The sequence below is a fragment of the Lepidochelys olivacea genome (genome assembly GCF_965140295.1).
Source record: "Lepidochelys olivacea isolate rLepOli2 genome assembly, chromosome: 15".
Lineage (NCBI taxonomy): Eukaryota > Metazoa > Chordata > Testudines > Cheloniidae > Lepidochelys > Lepidochelys olivacea.
In genome coordinates this window covers 17,889,990-17,910,285 of record NC_140425.1, presented here as the reverse complement: position 1 = coordinate 17,910,285, position 20,296 = coordinate 17,889,990, and the positions used below count along the sequence as shown (strand labels likewise).

Genomic DNA, 20,296 nt, shown 5'->3' with positions numbered 1-20,296 from the left:
TAATAATGAGCAGAACCACAGAAATTAGAGAGAGGAACCCCCATTGAGATGGCTGTCTTTTTAACTGGATCAATTAGAAAATACATGCTCTGTGATTTAACATATTACCTCGAGATACAATATGAGTCAAGCTTTCCCCCCCTACAAAAACACTGTACAGAGTAGCAATTTGCCATGTTTCCATTACTCAACTTTAAGAGGTGGTATTGTGATTGAAAACTCTGCCAATTGAAGTGCAGTGTTTTATAGGGAGACAGGACTGTCATATCATGAGCCTAGATGAATTCAAAACCCTCTACAGGCAAGCAGAACTAGACTGTAATTTAGGGACAGTACTAGAGAGTAAATATACAGCATATTAATGGTAAGGGACACACATGGGAGTCTCCAGAGACCTGATTTCTAAAGAAGCAGTTCTCACCGACTTCCAAGCCACAGTACCTGTGAAGAAAAAACATCAGTCCCCAAAAATCTTATAGCAGACAAGGGCTATTACCTATGGGGTACTTTAAGATTACTAAAAGAAAAGGAGTACTTGTGGCACCTTAGAGACTAACCAATTTATTTGAGCATAAGCTTTCGTGAGCTACAGCTCACTTCATCGGATGTATCCAATGAAGTGAGCTGTAGCTCACGAAAGCTTATGCTCAAATAAATTGGTTAGTCTCTAAGGTGCCACAAGTATTCCTTTTCTTTTTGCGAATACAGACTAACACAGCTGTTACTCTGAAACCTTTAAGATTACTAACTCCTTCACAAAAGAATACACCATGAATTCATACCAGCTATTGATAAACAGACTGTATATAAGAGCAGGATAGGTTTACGTACAGTTCAATCAGTTTTCCCATTGTTGAAGCCTGACTTTAGGTATGTGGCCTTCCTCTGTGTGTACTATAATACATGATTCTTGGGCACAATACACAAGCATTTTGTATAGTGATAGATGTACTTGCACTAATAATTACATAGATGTTCCATATGTTGGACCAAACCTGGCACACATACTATAGCACTGGCTTCAAGTTCTTGTTGTGGCCATTACTTCAGCTATTCTGTCATCTCAACCCACCCCATATCAAAACACAGAAAGACTTGTAAAGTTGGAGGTTGGCCATCTCATACACATGTTTTAAAAACCCCTATGAAATCATCCCAAATTCATTTTCATTCATTGATTCAACCATCAGAAAAAAATCTTTCAAAGTACAGTAATTGTTTCCATATTTGCTCCTTTAAGGATGCTAGACAACCACAAGCCATTAGTCTTCACCACACAGCAAAAGGCACCAACAATCCAATCATCAGCTTCATAAATTGTTAGTCTGCCACAGAATTTTAAATGCAATGCAGATTGAACAGATTGTAATCATGCTCTCTCAGATCCTGCTAAAGACAGCCTTTAAAACAGACATATGCAGGCTTTTTGTCCCACAATACTGGAAAGCTTCACATCCGCTCCGATAAAACCTGTGTGGAGTCCACAAAGGAAAATGGACTTTATTCAGTACTTGACACTAACACTGCCCTGCCAGGAGTGACAGCATAGTGGAAAAACAGGATCAAAATCTGCAGCTCAAGAGAGTTACTCTAACAGGCATCTTGCAACAACAAAAATTGGTTTAATGAATATATGTTCCTCTTGATAAACTGTGAGGGTTTGAATAAAGGCAAACTTCTAAATGTAGTTGAAGAATCATTGTAGATGTTGCCAGGGAAGAAAGATATCATACTAAAATGAAACAATACTTCAAAATATTATGAATTTAAACACTGAAGGGATTCAACTAAAGGTCATCAGGCATGGGACGGAGTATCACTGGACCCTTATTCAATTCCAATTTCTTAATCTGGAGTATCCCTGATGAGACTCCAAAAATGATACAGTCAGAAGCATCAGCCACTAGTTATTTGCTTATGAAGCTTGTTCAATTGGAGTTCCCACCCAAAAAGCACAGTTGTGACTGAATATTTTGGATGCCTCAATTTTTGGTTGCCCAAATTAAAATATGAAAGAGGCCTGATTTTTCAGAAGGAGGATGCTTGCCACTTTCTGGAAAATCAGGCCTTTTAAAAATATATCTATTTGGGCACCCAAAAATCACTAAATACTTCTGGAAGTCTGGCCTCCATTTGCTCTGACAGAGACACCTTTCATATTACCTCCCATGGCATGCAGCTATCCTTAGATTAGAGGTGAAGGCCTTAGTAGTCTCCTGATTTCCATGAGCACAAATAGGTGGTGTAGAAATTTAGGATAGTTGTAGAACATGCAGTACTGCAATAGCACTTTAGAAATATGACATAGGAAGAATCCATAGGTTCACCTAGTTGAATGTTCATCCCCTCAACTTGTCAGAGACAAGCTTACAGTAAAACCCCCATCACTTGGGATCTCAGTAGACAGGTCTAGAATTCCAATTAGAGAGGTTTAAATACAGGAACAAAGTCATTCATGGCATTTCTCCCTTTAACTTCACTTTGGCAGCTTCTCTATTAACACTGGAGCTTACCATTTCCCAGTTTAACATTGCTTAATACAGCCAAAATACAGATCCCCATGAAGCAAATTGTTTGTCAACACTGTCCTGATAAAGCAGTAGTAATTACCATTCACTCGCATTAGAGTAAATCAATTTCCCAAGAGATGTCCCAGTTAAGCACAGAACGCTTTCCTGTATTAAATGGTCTACATGCCACATTTACTAAACACGCTCCTGTGTGTGCACACGGGATAACAAGAAGTGCAAGTGAAGCCCACACATTCGATAAACACAAACATCACAACACTCATTTGTTCATAACAAGGTCTGGGGGGCAGATTTTCAAAAGTATTTAGGCCTGTAAAGACGCAGATAAGCAGGATATTCAAAGGCACCGAAGGGGGGGGTGGGTGCTGAACTCCCATTGAAATCAGGTACCAAAACTAATTTCAGCTAACTTGGTGTAACTTGTGTGTTTAGACAAGCCCTAAGAAAAAGGCTCCATCTTCATGATAAACACTCGAGCCCCTAAAAAAAAAAATAAAGAGTGCTGTACATGGATTTGGTTATTAACCTGCCCAGGTGATTTAAAATTAAAGGATAACACACGCAACTTTTTTTCCATGTTCATTCAATTTATTACAAAACTCCAAGGGAAGTTAGTGTCATGATATATAAAAAGCTCAGTACATGCCATCACTCAGTTGGCTGAAGGATAAAAATGCCTTTGATAGAAATTTTTGCAAGCAATATTTGAGAACTGAAGACAAGTCTTCATAGGCATCCATGAAAGATATTTGGCATGCAGGGTGAACACATGGCTTAAGGCACAATGGTTTAGGAAACTCAGCTTCTCTGTCACCTCTGGTGTAGCATTAGCATTTTGTACCCTTTGTTTTTCATTATGCAAATACACCTGCCACAATAAACAAAAGCACAACCTACAAAGAGTGTCTTTTTTTTTTAATATTATATATGAGAAAAGTTATGACTAAACTAGTAACAAGTTATATAATGCTTCCATTAAGACAAAGCAAATGAAAGCTAGAATGCTGTGCACACACACACATTTACCGTAAACGGTTCACAAGATTTTTTTCTTTTTAGTATTTTATCACAAAATTGTCAAGAATAAGCTAGCTGAAATGTGATACATCATGTTAAACCCACTCACAATGACTAGAACAAACAGCGTGGTGTACTAGTTTTTGTATAAAAAGATATAGAAAGGATAAGAAACCTACATTATAAGCATGAAGACATAATTACCAAGAGGATCAAAAAAAGATACATATAACATGATTAAGGTTGGATATATAAAAAAAAATATGGTTTCACAACACGATCTTCAAGACTTTTCCCCCCCCAAGGTCTTGCTTTTTTCCCCAAGGTCTTGCTGCATCCAGCATCGTATCTGAGTGTTGTTACTGGTGTTCAATAGCATCATCAAACAGAATAAAGCACTGATCCATTTTTAAGAGAACCGTGTATCACTATGAATGAAAAAGAAAACAGTTTATTATGGAAAACAACAACAGAATAACTCAAATGACAAAGTTGTTTTACTCTTGAATCACTCATCACAGCAAAGAGTATAACATAAAACCACAGAATCAAAACTGGAAGGGACCTTGAGCGGTCATCTAGTCCAGTCCCCTGCACTCATGGTAGGACTAAGTATTATCTAGACCATTCCTGACAGGTGTTTCTTACCTGCTCTTAAAAATCTCCAGTGATCGAGATTCCAGAATCTCCCTACGCAATTTATTCCAGTGCTTAACCACCCTGACAGTTAGGAAGTTTTTGCTAATGTCCAACCTAAACCTCCCTTGCTGCAATTTAAGCCTGTTGCTTCTTGTCCAATCCTCAGAGGTTAAGAAAAACAATTTTCTCCCTCCTGCTTGTAACAAACCTTTTACATCCTTGAAAACTTATGTCCCCCTCAGTCTTTTCTTTTCCAGACTAAACAAATCCAATGTTTTCAACCTTCCCTCATAGGTCATGTTTTCTAGACCTCTGATCACTTTTGTTGCTCTTTTCTGGACTCTCTCCAATTTGTCTACATCCTTCCTGAAATTTGGCACCCAGAACTTGGACACAATACTCCAGTTGAGGCCTAATCAGCACAGAGTAGAGCAGAAGAATTACTTCTTGTGATTTGCTTACAACACTCCTGCTAACACATCCCAGAATGATGTTCGCTTTTTTTTGCGACAGCATTACACTGTTGACCCATATTTAGCTTGTGATCCACTATGACCCCCCAGATCCCTTTCCACAATACTCCTTCCTAGGCAGTCATTTCCCGTTTTGTATGTATGCAACTGATTGCTCCTTCCTAAATGGAGTACTTCACATTTGTCCTTATTGAATTTCATTCTGTTTACTTCAGAGCATTTCTCCAGTTTGTCCCGATCATTTTGAATTTTAATCCTATCCTCCAAAGCCCTTGCAACCCCTCCCAGCTTGGTATCGTCCACAAACTTTATAAGTGTACTCTCTATGCCATTATCCAAATCATTGATAAACATAGACCCTGGGAACAAAACCCTTATGTTTCCACGCAACATGGACCTGAGTCAGCACTGGAGCGAACAAGAGTAACTCACTGAAGTCAAAAAGAAAAGGAGTACTTGTGGCACCTTAGAGACTAACCAATTTATTAGAGCATAAGCTTTCGTGAGCTACAGCTCACTTCCTGAAGTCAGTGGGTATCATGTCCACTTACTCCTGGGGTGAGTTTGGCCCCAAATGTTTAATGGATTCAAATCTCTAATAAGAGCAGAGGAAGGAGACTATTTTTAGTTGTTACATGTATTTTCTCACATGCCCATATTCTCTTCAGTCTGAGAGAAGGCAAAGGCCATGGTGTGGCTCAGCTGATTAGTGCTGAATGTAAGAAGCTTGTCTCATCCTGAAGGCCAATCAGTCTGTTAAGCAGAAATGTACAATTTTATTTCTATCAAGGAAAATAAATGCAATGATTCCATCTAATTAAGGCTAATCGGAAATGAGCTTTGTGTTATCAAAGCTGTCTCTTATAATACTGCCTAAGCTTAGCAAGAAAATGGCTAGATTGTTCTGAGAATTCGTCCAGAGGCACTCACAGTTAAATCAAGAGATACTGGCCTACAATTTCAAAAATAACTAGTGATTTTGGGTGCCTTCAGTTTTGGATGACCCAACATGTAATACATTTAAAGGGCCTGATTTTCAGAGGGTGGATGCTCAGCACTTTCTGAAAATCAGGCTCCTTTAAAAGATCTCTCAAGCTGGACACTCAAAAACTGAAGCACTCAGATTCAGTAGGCCGCTGGTCCATAGCAAGATATAAGTTTGTTTTCTCTTATCACTTATCTGAGCATATAATAAGGAAATTCTAGGAAACACTGAAGTTACCATCTCAAGTAAAAACACACAGAATATGGTATAACTTCATTTATCCAGATTAGGATTCCCAGTGACGATTACACTGTAGGAAAAAAGCTTTAACAAAGCCGATTTAGGCAAGGTCCTATGCTCCTTGTGGTTCTCACAATGCAGATTTTGTGCAGCATGCCAATCATCTACTATATTAAATTCATTTCACATAATAAAAAACAACCAAACAGAATAAGCAAGCCATCACTGAAGCTCTAAATAAGTCTGAGTCCGAGGGCAGCTGACTGTAAACACAGGCTATTATGCTACATTTCTGTTCCAACTAGGAAATAAATTTGTAAACTTCTGCAGCTGCACAGCTGTCTGGCAGGTGCAAGAGAAATGTGTCCATCAACAATCCCAAAAGCCTTTGGGATTGCAAATTCAGGAAAAAAGCTGGAGTTTCAAATAAAAAAATAGATCTGTTTATTTTGCACAATTATGTGCACTAAAATTGCTAATATTTATAACAACCTAATTTTCATTGTTCATTTTACAAGTACAAGCCTTATTTAGAGAGAGTCAGAAATCACCATGCTCTCTTGATATGAATTCCGTTAACTAGCGTTTCCTTCTTTCTCCCAGGGAGAAAAAACATTTTATTCTTGGGATCCATTATATCCTCACTATTCTTTTTATGAATTTATCTTCCTAGTTTTGCTATACTTATTAAAAGTAATAGTGTCACCCATATTTCCCTGAATTTGATCCAATAGCCCACAGATAACTTGTATACCTGTATCTGCAACACAAGTTCATATCATTACTTAAATATAGTTACACTATATTTTTCCAAAAAGAAAAGGAGTACTTGTGGCACCTTAGAGACTAAATAAATTTTAGTCTCTAAGGTGCCACAAGTACTCCTTTTCTTTTTGCGAATACAGTTAACATGGCTGCTACTCTGAAACCTATATTTTTCCAGTGTTATGCCATTAAAACAAAGCTTCCTAGCAAATTTTAGCTAGAAGATTGCTTGGTAACCTCTAGTGCACACCCATACAGACACTTATGTTCTGATTACCTTACCATTCCATGACTGGAATTTAGCCACCATACACAAGTTAACACCCCTAAATTTTTCATAAAAGTTCCATGGAATTTGTAATTACCAGGTTTTAAGTTTGATCTGAAATACAGCACACACCCAGCAACACAATGCCTCCTAGCACCACAGTGGGACACTGACTAAATGCTTCTCAAGTGTAGAGGCCACTTTAGGCAGAAGGCATTTGGGAATTCAGCAAAGAACTGCTTATCTTTTTTGGTAGTTAATCCATTTACTCCTGGGAGAATTCTGCAACACTGCACATGCACAGAATTTATGTCCCCTACAAATTTTCTTTGCTTCCCCGCAGAAAAATAACTTTCTGACAGGGAAGCAAAGGGAAGTCACAAGAGTCATGCGACCCCCGCCCCAGCAGTATGTTCTGGGTCCACAGAGCAACCAGCAGAGAGGTAAATCACGGTGGAACTTGGAAGACCCGGCTGGTGGCTCCTACCCTGAGCTAGGCTCAGCTGCTAGTCCCGGCTGGGGATGACAGGACTTCCTCTTTCCCTGCACCGCATCCAGGGCCAGGTCAGACCCACCCCCAGATTTCTCCCCCAGCTGCAGGAAGCTCTGCAAACTCCACCCCCTCACCCTCCACCCCACCCCTGCTCCCTGCACCCATTGCTCCTCAGCTGCAGGGGGAGGGATCCTTGTATAAGGAGCTGCTCCCCCATCCGCCCAACCCCCGTAGATTCAGTCCCCCTCATACTCATAACCTCCCGCTGAGACTCACCCCCACACACACTCGGAACCCCCCCCCCAATGAGCCCCACTCCCACTTCACCTGGACCACCACGACGAGCCACCCACACCCGGATTCCCACCCCACTGAGCCCCAACCAGCTGCACCTGGATCCCCACCCAACTGAGCCCCACTCTCCCAGCATCTGGAGCCCCCACTGAGCACCCTATACTCAGACTTCCCTGCCAGCTCTATTCCCCCCATACCAAGACCCCACCCCCGCTGAACCTCAACCACCTTCACCTGGACCCCCGAAGAGTCCCATTACCATTGCACCCAGAACCCCCCCCCAACAATCCACTGAGCATCCAGATCCCCCTCGCACCTAGACTGCCCCGCACAGAACCCTCTCAACCCACACCTGGATCCCGCCTTGCTGAGCCTGCCTGCCCACATGGAGGGGCAGGGTCCTGGGGTGTTTCTGGGGCAGGCTCGGTCCTTGCGCTCTATCAGGATTGGGAGCAGCCTCACCTGAAATATTTCACTGATGGCAAAGTAAGGAGCTAGTATGTGGTTCATCAAGAATTTCCGCCCACAATTCTGTTCAGGGACAACCAGAGGGTGTGACAGCTAAGACGGCATTCTTCCCCAGATACAGTTCAAGTTTCTGTTTTTGGGGGGGGGGGGGTTTCCCCCTTTTTACTCCTAAAGGTGAGAAGTGTGCTTTTATAATCAAAGCCCTTTCCTCTCAACACCCAAACTGGCTTTTCTTCAAATGCCATACATTTTATGGTATAAATACAGCATTCGTATCAGTGAGCCATTTGCAGCGGTAAAGACAGATGCATCTTTTTTTGCAAAGCTTGTGAATTCAAATTTAATCATACAGTGACTCGTATTAGGATGCACTGTATTAGGAAAACTTTGCTGCAATTCTGAAAAAGTAGTTTCTTCCATACTTGGCATTTTACTAGCCAGTTTTGACTCATTCCTGCTCCTCTCCTCCTTCCTCCCCCCCCCCAACATATATTTTTAGAGACGTTCCTGTTATTTCAGACATTCTTATAGTTGACTTCTCTGCTTCAAATTAGTTTCATTTCATCTTCCCTTCTGTTGATCAGCAGCATTTTTTTCCTTCTCCTTTTAAAATTTCATTTGCCAGGTGTACGTCAAGTTACGAAGCCGGTTCAGATAGCTTTGAAATTCTTTTGTTTTTTTCAGTTCATTTGCTTATAGCTGGTTTACCCATTGAAGTCACGTATGGAGAGCAATGAGCTCTGGAACTACAATCCAAAAAAGCTTATTTAACAAAAAACTAGTTAAAAGCATTTAACAACCCACAATTTTGCTTTAACTCCTAGTTGTCATTTTAAAAACTTGACAGGCTTTCACAAATTACACCATAGGCTTGCTTGATACTCATGGAATTGAAATAGTAATTGTCCTCTCTCTATCCTGCCACACCCCATGTATTTAACCAGCTGTGTTAAAAGCAGCGCCGTCTACTGGACGAAAAAGTAATACTGGAAGATGCTTACAATGTTTCATCACAGGATAGTTGAGCCTCTTATTTCAGAGGCAGTAAATAGGGTCAACAGGAAGCACCATTCCCCTTGCCTGACTTAGGAAAGAATGTGACTACTCCTTTTAGAGGGCTCTTTCTAGGTGTACATACAGTGACTAGGACAATGGAACTCTGATCACAATGGAGGGCACTGAAAGTTACAAAAATACAAATAATGTATTTCCCGATGCTCCTAACATCATTCCTGTTAAATGGGAGTATTGCAGACAGCTATTAGGAACTCTTAACATTTCAAAACACGCAATTTAGATACAGCTTAATAATTGTCATAAGGGGTTTTTTTTAGGGCTGTTGATTAATCGCAGTTAACTCACATGATTAACTCAAAAACATTAATCACGATTAATCGCAGTTTTAATCGCACTGTTAATGAATTTATTAAATATTTTGGATGTTCTTCTACATTTTCAAATATATTGATTTCAATTACAACACATAATATAAAGTGTACACTGCTCACTTTATATTATTTTTATTACAAATATTTGCACTGTAAAAATGATAAAAAACAGTATTTTTCAATTCATCTCATACAAGTACTGTAGTGCAATCTCTTTATTGTGAAAGTGCAACTTACAAATTTAGATTTTTTTTTGTTACAGGACCGCACTCAAACAAAACAATGCAAAACTTTAGTGCCTACAGGTCCACTCAGTTCTACTTCTCTTTCAGCCAACTGCTAAGACAAACAAGTTTGTTTACATTTACGGGAGATAATGCTGCCAACTTCTTATTTACGTCATCAGAAAGTGGTAACAGACATTCACGTGGGACTTTTGTAGCCAGCATTGCAAGGTATCTACATGACAGATATGCCAAACATTCGTATGCACCTTCATGCTTCAGCTACCCATTCCAGAGGACATGCTTCCAGGCTGATGACGCTTGTTAAAAAAATAATGCGTCAATTAAATTTGTGGCTGAACTCCTTGGGAGAGAATTGTAGGTCTCCGGCTCTATTTTACTCACATGCTACCATATATTTCATGCTATAGTAGTCTCAGATGATGACTGAGCACATGTTGTTCATTTTAAGAACACTTCACTGCAGATTTGACAAAGTGCAAAGAAGGTACCAATCTGAGATTTCTAAAGATCGATACAGCACTCAACCCAAGGTTTAAGAATCTGAAGTGCCTTCCAAAATCTGAGAGGGACGAGGTGTGGAGCATGCTTTCAGAAGTCTTAAAAGAGCAACACTCCAATGCGGAAACTACAGAACCCGAACCACCAAAAAAAGAAAATCAACCTTCTGCTGGTGGCATTTGACTCAGACGATGAAAACAAACATGCGTCGGTCCGCACTGCTCTGGACTGTTATCGAGCAGAACCCATCATCAGCTGTCCTCTGGAATGGTGGTTGAAGCATGAAGGGACATATGAATCTTTAGCGCATCTGGCATGTAAATATCTTGCAACGTCGGCTAAAATAGTACCATGTGAACACCTGTTCTCACTTTCAGGTGACATTGTAAACAAGAAGCGGGAGGCAGAATCCTGCAAATGCAAAAAAACTTGTTTGTCTAAGCGACTGGCTCAACAAGAAATAGGACTGAGTGGACTTGTAGGCTCTAAAGTTTTACATTGTTTTATTTCTGAATGCAGGTTGTTGTTTTTTACATAATTCTACATTTGTAAGTTCAACTTTCATGATAAAGAGATTGCACTACAGTACTTGTATTAGATGAATTGAAAAATACTATTACTTTTTTTTTTTACAGTGCAAATACTTGTAATCAAAAATAAATATAAAGTAAGCACTGTACACTTTGTATTCTGTGTTATAACTGAAAATCAATATATTTGAAAATGTAGAAAACATCCAAAATATTTAAATAAATGGTATTCTATTATTGTTTAGCAGTGCAATTGATCACGATTTTTTTTCCCCAATCGCTTGACAGCCCTAGTTATTTTAATTCAAATTTATAATATCATGCACACACACAAAATCTGTCAAGATTTCTCAAAAGGAACTAATGAAAAACACAACCCAATGTTTAAGATAAAATAATCTGCCTTTGTAACACACAAAAATTATCTGATACAATGGATAGTCTTTCTGCTGTGGGATCACTTAGCGAACCAAGCCAACTTTCATTTATGTGTTAACTGACAGAACAGCTGATGCTTAGGTACAGGGTGTGTCATATGAAATGATTACATAGGAATGCATCTGCACTGTTGGGAATTTATCCCATCATTTTTCATCATCATTCCAGACATTTCACTCATCATGCTGAGCTTATTTTCACTCAAAGAAATAAGTCCAGCACTTCAAAACCTCCTGTCTTGCAGAGTTGTGTCTTAGGCATTTTGTTTTATACCACCAACCAGTATGAAACTTTTTCAGTCAGCCTACAGAAGTTTTCCAAATGGTTAATTGAATCCTCTACTTTTTAAAAAATAAAAATGAAACACTACATTAGACAGATAACATTTAGAGTTGTCACGTACTGTGTTTTTCCATTTCTACCCCTACTGTTTAGCCATAACAGCACTGACAGATAAGATTTGACAGGAATGGAATTTTGAAGAGCGAGGGATCTTGGAGTCGTATCACTCCTGGTACACAATATAGTGTAGGGAACTGTAGAATGCCCTTTGCTGTTGCAGAATTCCCCACAGAAGCAGGCCCTGAAGAAGCACTGAATTCCTGGGAACTCAGCATACAGAAAGAGTGGATTAAAAGCCAAATAAAGTTCTACAGAACAAGAGGAAAGACACCAGTCAAAAATGACTTTCTTAGCACTTAGTGAAGAATAATTTTTATATACAGTGCTTTGAAAATCACCACCTTTACAAGGTGTTGCATTACTCCCAGGGGAAAACTGACAGAAGCTAAGTGATTCACTCAAGGCCACTAAGGGCATGTCTACACAGCAAAAAAAGACCATGGCTGGCCCGTGCCAACCAACTTGGGCTTGCAGATCTTGGCCTGTGGGCTGTTTTATTGCTGTGTAGATTTCTGGGCTTGGGCTGAACCAGACTCTAGCACTCTGGAGGTCCCAGAAGTCTACACAGCAATAAAACATCCCCAAGCAGGCTGGCACAGGCCAGCTGCAGGTTTTTCTTTGCTGGGTTGACATACCATATAGGAGACTGTGGAAGAACCAGGATTAGAATAAAAAGGATAAGTGGTGCTTAGACTATATTCCTAACAACATTCAAGAGACAATCTATCAATCCAGGGCATTCTGGATGGATAAGGGGCTATGGGGCACTATTCATATTTTGGCTGAACAGAGCACTATTTCAAGAATTATAGCACTTTCCATGCATAGACTGCCTTTTCATACAAGAAGTTTACCATTTTACAAACACTAGCCTTAACAGCCTTGGCCAGGTAAACACAGTGGGTAAAATAAGGCAGAGAGAGTAAATGATTTGCCCAACGTCAGAGTAAGGCAATGACAGAAGTCCCCTACCCCAACCCTGCTCTAATCACTTGATCACACTGTCTCATTTGAACACAGTGAGTTACTGCGCATTATAAACTAGTGAAAGCACACCAGCCTCCATACCCTTGGCTAAAGTTTTTAAGATCACTGACAAGACCTTTCTATGCAAGCTAGCGGCAAGGTCCATCCACCATCTACAGTGCCTCTAAGGAAAGCGAGTACTTGTGGCACCTTAGAGACGAATATGAACACCAGCATAGAGTTCAGTGTTTCGAAGTGACAGCTTTTCTCTCACTGGTAAGGGGAGAATGAAAGTTTTAAGCTGCAGCCTCCCCTCTGCAAGAAAAAGTGCAACACGCTGAACAGAAGCTGTGGTGCTGACAGACTGACTTGACACGCAGAATCTAGAAAAGCCAAAGAAATGGGAGAATGGTGCAGCCCATCTATTCTAGCTAAAAAACACATCCACAAGCTGTGCCAGGTGGTTGTTCCAAAAACTAAAAATTTGCCTAAGCTTTACATTCCCTGAGGTTCACATTTCATCTGCCAAAAACTACAGCATGCTACATTCTTCCTCAGATGACATTTCTCATCACATCAATTTGGCATCTGACAATACCACTTTATAAGGCTGGTTGCTATGACAGTACAGAGCTTTTTTTTTTTTTTTAATCATCATGTTATCCATTAGGAACTAGCTACTTACTTCCTTTCTTTTGTATTACGCTTGTCAGGAACATGAACAGTGTAAACACAAAACATGCAACTTTGTTAACAACTCTCTATGCAATCATGGAAATGGCCAGCTATGCTAAAAACTTTTCAACATTTTCTACAGATGTTATAGGAACAAGATGTCGGTCTTACTGAATATACTTCCATCTCTCTATATTTATTTTATACTGCCTTTGTCCCAACACCACCCTGAAGCTATCCAGGACAATGGAGTGAAAGATAATGGCAATCCAGATCTGCAGGAATGAGAAGGGGGAAAACAGACAGAGTGCTGAGCTCTCTGCTTTAAGGAGAAAAAAATTCCACCACCTACCCGCAATCATTTTCAGCTAAAAAAAAACCTCATTATCTTGTACAAGTTATTCATCTGAGAAAGGCAGATTTAGAGACTGGCACTAACTCTGATAGTATACCTTCTAATCTAACAGGTTAGAAGAAACTTTGCAAATACATACATTGTGCCTGCTAACCTGCCAAAGAAAGCTAAGTCTGGTTTAGTTTTTTGGTTAATTATTCTCACACTCCAAATCTCTTGCTTAAATCCTCAAAACACAAGAATGAAGACAGCTTTTGTATTTAAAGTGACACCATATTTTCCTGTATTTTAGAAGGAAAATTATTTTTGCTTGAAAATTTTGTACGTACTTCACATACAAACACCAACTGTAACAGAAATTAAGAGAAAATACGTTTCCAGTTTATATACTTTGTATATTTGACTACACTCATGAGGGTAACTGTTTTGTTCATGGCCAGTTGCACTGGACTCATCCATTAGCCTGTCACCACTACTTAGGCACAGTTCTGTGAGTAGGAAGCTGCTCACATACACATACTTCGCTTGAACCTGCAAGAAGGCATTTACTATAGCTGCAACAGCAAAGCTGAAAGTGAACAGGCAGCAGCCCGGCATGTGCACAAAGCAGCCCATGCACATTTGGTGGGGCTGCTCTCTCTAAGACCCTTTAATCATCAGAGGAGAGCAGAAAAAACAACAGTTCCCACAGATCTGGAACAGATCATGAAATGTGCACGTATTGGTTATCACTGCTTTCAAGAACGTCTTCCTCTTTCATTGCTGATTATGTCTCCTCCACCATCACCTCCTTTCCAATCTCTTCACAGATTTCCACTCTTCCATATCAAACTTGATCTACCCATCCTCTTTCAAGGCTCTACACAGTTCATTCCTTCCTGTCTATAATCTCCACCTATTCCGTGTCCCCTTCATTCCATATATTTTCAAAAGTCTTCCAGTTAGTGTTTGTTAAGTGCCCTCCCCACCACTGCAATAAAGCCTGGCTTTGTAGAGATTCATTACCTCAGCAAAACCAAAGAAAAACACGTGGCTAAGCTCAGGATGCAAGATCTTCACCTATAATACAAGAAATTCTGTTCAACTGATAAGAAACCTTAGACCTAGTTACACAGCTTTGAAGCTCCACCTTTGTTTTCAATTATTTTCTATCAATTTTGAATATGCTTTGTTCCATTTAAAGGTACACTGGGGGCCGTTCTGGGAGTTATTGGTGCAAGTACTCCTGAGGAGTAAATGAATGTTCAACCTTTGAGGAGAGGGACGGGCCCAAGCTCTTGTGCCCTCTCCAAAGTGACAACAGGATCCCATGTCAGTGGTCTGGTTTAGTCAACAGAGCTATGACAATTTACACTAGCTGAGGATCTGTTCCATATGGAAGAATAGTATGAGCATCTTGAAGGGAAAAACTGAGGAATCGTCAAAATTCTATTCAGAACATGGTATGACTGGTGATCTGGTTTTGACAAGTCCCCTGTCTAGACAGAGGCTTAAGAAATGGTGAGACCTATAGATAACATGCACCTCACAGCCACAGCATTTCTCAGCCAAATCCATTTCTCAAAATGTGTTCAATCCCAGTATTTCCAGCCTACATGTGGTTTTCAAATGTTTTAGGATAGATTTAGCATGCTTATACAAATATTTCATTAGAAACTATTCTTTCCTACAACTAATCTATTTTACAGGTATTGCTGGGGTGACATTTATAGGAGGAAACTGAAATGGTCTAGTTCTCAGGTTTTTATTCTGCATCAAAATGAAAATGATGTGAGATATGAGAGTTCACAGCATTAGTCCTTTGGTCTGTGAGTAATTCAGATACTTAGGGGAGGCTGTATTTCAGTGAGTAATGCAAAGCACCCACAAAAACACTTTGTACCCAGACACATACCATCATGTCCAGACCTTTGTTTGCCCATGTGTCCACGGTTGCAAACTTGACCTGGGATAAACCCTGCTCCAATTTTTAAAAAGCTACTTATGGCAGAGCTGGATATGGGATTTCTGAACCAGAGAGAACTCAGTCCCGTTATTAGACAACCAGTGTTCAGAGTATTGCATTCTGCCAGCTCTCAGCTACTGAATTTCATAGCTGGGCCAGTGTCTGAGCACTGGGATCAAAGTAAAATGTTTGGATATTCTTGTGTGCACACAGTGTTCAAGTGTGCTTTGCAGGCAACAATTAGGAAAGAATTTTGCTAGATTCTGAGTGTGATTTTATATAGTGATTTCTATAGGTGACTGCGTAAATATGTAATCTGCAATTATCAACAAGGATTGGGTTCTTTGGCAAGGTGAGTAGTAGTACTTTCAAAATATTTCCTATGAAAATAGCTGTCTCATTTAAAAAAATAAAAAATTAAAGGGTTTGGACATACCAAAAAAAGGGCTACCATTAATTTCCCAGGACCTCAGAACCACCTTTGATTCAAACTACAGCATTTAAAAAACCCCATAAAGTTACCAGCTACTGTCTATGTATGCAGAAGACTAATAGTGAGTCATTGCTACTGTATACACAGTATGGTCAACCACAAGAAATTTCCTTAGTGTTTAGTCTTTCAATTCTGGGACTATGTATTTTACTATAGAGGTGAGGAGACACTGTCAGTCTGGTCTCAGTTGTGAAGGCTTATCCATTTGCTGGGAATTTGGAATTGTGACAGGGTGAAAAAGACCTGAGTTTGATTTTTTTTTTAATTTACCTTTTTTTTTTTAATATGGCTTTCATCAGGGAACATGGTGTATATACCAGTAGAACTTTGTCTTCTTTAATAGGGGCCCAGTGGACAAGTTTACTCCTTTTCGAGGCTTAACTTTAAAAAGTTCTAGGGTTGTTGGGTTTTTTTAAATGTAAACAGGAAAAGTGAAGGTTCAAGTAAAGGCAACAAAAATCTCCTTATTTTAGGCCTGGAATGTTGGCAGCTGTCACAAGGTCAGAAGGGATAATATAATCCATTTTATTCAGGCTTTACATTCCAGCAAATCAAAACTGGAGCATTAAACTGAAGTATCAAACAACAGGAACAAGGCTCCTCATATGTTTCTATTTTTTATTCTTGTATTTAAGAAAATATAAGAACTATGCCTTCTGCATCCTGAAGAAAACACAGGGATTTACAATAAAAAGTGATTCCCCTTGAGCGCTTGCAAGTTTTGAATGCTGGCCCCAGGGACTAATATACCATATGTAGACTCTGACATCAAGAAAGTACACATCCAATAAACAAGTTCGATTTGTCCACTATTTTTTCCTCTAACACTTTGCAAACACTGTCAGTTTATTAAGCAGACTGCTTATACAGGATGATGGCTATACTTACTTTTCCATATAAGCAAGTTACCACAGTTATTAACTCTACTTACTCCTGAAAGTGATGTTAAAGTATCAGCCAGTAACATTCTTGAAAGGAAATATGCACTCATACTGGTAAGTGTCTGCAATCTTGACTTACCTCAGTAAAGTCTTGCATTATAATACTTGAGAGACAAGGTAGGTGAGGTAATATCTTTTATTGAACCAACTTCTGGTCCAATAAAAGATATTACTTCACCTACCTTGTCTCTCTCTCATATCCTGGGACCAACATGGCTACAACACTTCAAACAATTATAATATTTGAGAGAGACAAGTGGGGGAAATGCCACAGGAAACTACAGACACCTGAACGGAGGGCAAACTGAAGCCAAATCAGCTACTCCTGCGGAAGACGGATATATGCAACCAGAATAGAGCAGAGGGCTGGAAACAAGCTATGGCCCTCTGAGGTTTTATCGTTTGAAGAGAACAGGACTGAAACACTTCATGCTACTGCTGTATGGTGGGAAAAAGCCTCCCTACTGGCTATTGTGCACACCAGCAGGCATTGCAGTGAAGAGATGTAACGGGTGAAGAGATCATGTCAGCCAAGAGGCAAATCTAATTCACAGACTAGCCTTCTAGAGCAAGCAGCAAAGTGTCTCAGATAAAATGAGCTGCTGGATAATTTGTGTATTCTCTGCTGTGATTAATGGGTGGTTTCCGTATAATATTTAGCAAATCTAGAAGTGAATCTCACATTGATATACATACTTTTCTTCATTTACTGACACACCTTGAAAAGATTTAGTTTTGATTTGAAGGCAAAGGCAGTACAATATATATACAGACTGTTGAAAGGAGCCCTGGAGTTTCAGAGGCGATATTATCAGAATCAGAAACCACCATCTGAGAGGAGGGAGATCCCAGAAAAATTCACATGACTGGATTCCACTAAATGACTTACTCAGTTCAGTGGACCAATCTGACAAACACCATTCACTCTTTACAGTGAAAATGAAAAAAGGGCTGTATGCAATTTAATTTCTTATAGATAATAGCCCAAAACAGGAAGTTAAATGATCTAGACTAACTATAGAGGCAGGTTTCAGAGGGGTAGCCATGTTAGTCTGTATCAGCAAAAAGAATGAGGAGTATTTGTGGCAGCTTAGAGACTAACAAATTTATTTGAGCATAAGCTTTCATGGGCTAAAACCCACTTCATCGGATGCATGCAGTAGAAAATACAGTAGGAAGAGATATATATATATATACACATACACACACACACACACACAGAGAACATGAAAAAATGGGTGTTGCCATACCCACTATAACGAGAGTAATCAGTTAAGGTGGGCTATTATCAGCAGGAGAAAAAAAACCTTTTGTAGTGATTATCAGGATGGCGCATTATAGTAGCTGGACAACCAGTATGCAAATCAGTTATATCAGCCCAAACCGTTCATTACACCTCTTCTTCAGTTCGGTAACTGAAGCTCTTTGCTGGTTATTAATTTGTTTCTGACAACACCCACAATGTGCCAGGAGCTGTAGAAACAGACTCCTTGTAAAGGCAAATACAAAGCCCCGTGTTTACTAAAGTCAATTTGAGGAAGTTACCAAAGATTTCACTTTCTAGCAAATCAATGAAGCATGGTACAGGATTTTAACGAAGAGAATAATAGCTACATAAAACAAAACAAAAAATGTACCTTGTTAGCCACATGTTCAGCATCTCACTCATCCCCAGGCTTCATCCTCATCTGGGCCTGCATCTGTGCAATCATTTCCTGCATGCGACGCAGCTGTGAAGAAAAAAAAAGAAACCACCACCTTTTACTCGCAGACTTTGGACAGCTCAGGCTCATTCTTTCCCTGAAACTAATGGGGAAAATACCCAGATATACAGAAAGTTGTGAATCCTTTCCTTCCTTGGTGGAGAAAGGAACCCAGTTTCTTTCCCACCCTATATTACAATTTAGTGTTTAATTACATGGTCCATTTCTTACTGATGTATCCCAGTCAAAGATCCTTTTGGCCCAGAGTGTGAAGTCAAGATCATATCAGAGACACATTTCAGGTCAGCAAGCTACATGAGAATCTTGACCATGAGAGCGTGGAAACCAAGATCTTTCAGAAGCACATTCGCAGACTTGCAAATTAGCACACAGATATAACAAAACGGAGGAAAACACCCTCCTTTCCTTTTTGTGTATAGAGGTGCATTTCTGGTAAATCAGCTTGGTTTGTTCCAATACAAGTACTTAGCCCATAATGCCAGAAAGGCAGTGGTGATTTTGAAGCTGCTGTTTGGTTTGATTAATCGGATAACACCCCAAAATTTGAGGAGCATTAGCCAACCCTGCTGAAAAAAACTGTTTCAAGTGCAAAATAAAAAGATGCTCAATGAAATCTAGAGAGAAAGAAAAGGAAAGCCTAGACATATTAGCCACCAATGTTTTAATTTTATGTATTCAACATTTTCTTGGAAATAACTAGTTTGTTTTGAATGTTTTCATCTTTTTAGAGACACTGATTTGTAGTTTCTATCCCATGAAAAAGCAAGTTGGCAATTATGTAAGATCATTTCTTTTTAAATCCTGTTTATTTTTCTTTTTAACATTAATTTTAATACCAGGAACAGACCTTATGAGCCCGATTTTCAAAAATTGCATACAATTACAACTGTACCCACAAATCTGCTATCTGAACTCACAAATGGCCAGTTGCACATTTGTATATGCAGTCATGAAAATTGCATATACAAATGGGGCATACAATTGTATATGCATTTTGTGCTCTTATAATTTTGAAAAAAATCAGGCCTTTTACAATTTGCATGTAAATTATACCTAGATTTATTGTAAACTTGAAGCCACAGAGTGCTTATAAACCAAACAAATTAGATTTTAGAGCAGTAGTCTTATTTTTTTGCTATGTTAGGCAGAACACCAATGTTCCATTAAACAACGGCAACAATGATAATGCACTGTCGCCAGATACTATTTTAATTTAAGAACGCTAATCTGAGAATATGGGTTTAATTTATTTTGTGGGAAAGAAAAGAAAGTTATGTTCTAACCATCTCTCCCTCCCCAAAAAGTAGTCATGCTTTTGTTCTTTACTGATTACTTTGTAGGAATGTTATAGTTACAATATTAAGGGATAATGTAAAAAAAAAAAGTTTCATTGGTTATTAATCATATTTTAATTTAAAATAATGTAATGCAGTCTGAAAAAATGAAACATTAAAAAATGTCTAGCATGAATACAAAAGCAAAACATTAACTAGAGAACAGTTATTTTACACGAATGAGTA

The 20,296-nt window shown here is 39.2% G+C and overlaps 1 protein-coding gene across 1 annotated transcript in view; it reads right to left on the bottom strand.

The window, feature by feature from the left end:
• Positions 1 to 3,097: 3,097 nt before the first annotated feature.
• LOC311531653 (septin-2) overlaps positions 3,098 to 20,296 on the bottom strand; it is a 61,190-nt gene continuing 43,991 nt past the window's right edge. The window contains exons 12-13 of the mRNA XM_084649215.1: positions 18,690 to 18,782; positions 3,098 to 3,976 (exon numbers count right to left, since the gene is read on the bottom strand). Of these exons, the coding sequence (XP_084505341.1) occupies positions 18,714 to 18,782 (69 nt within the window). The 3' untranslated portion in view covers positions 3,098 to 3,976; positions 18,690 to 18,713. The remainder of the gene's footprint in view (positions 3,977 to 18,689; positions 18,783 to 20,296) is intronic.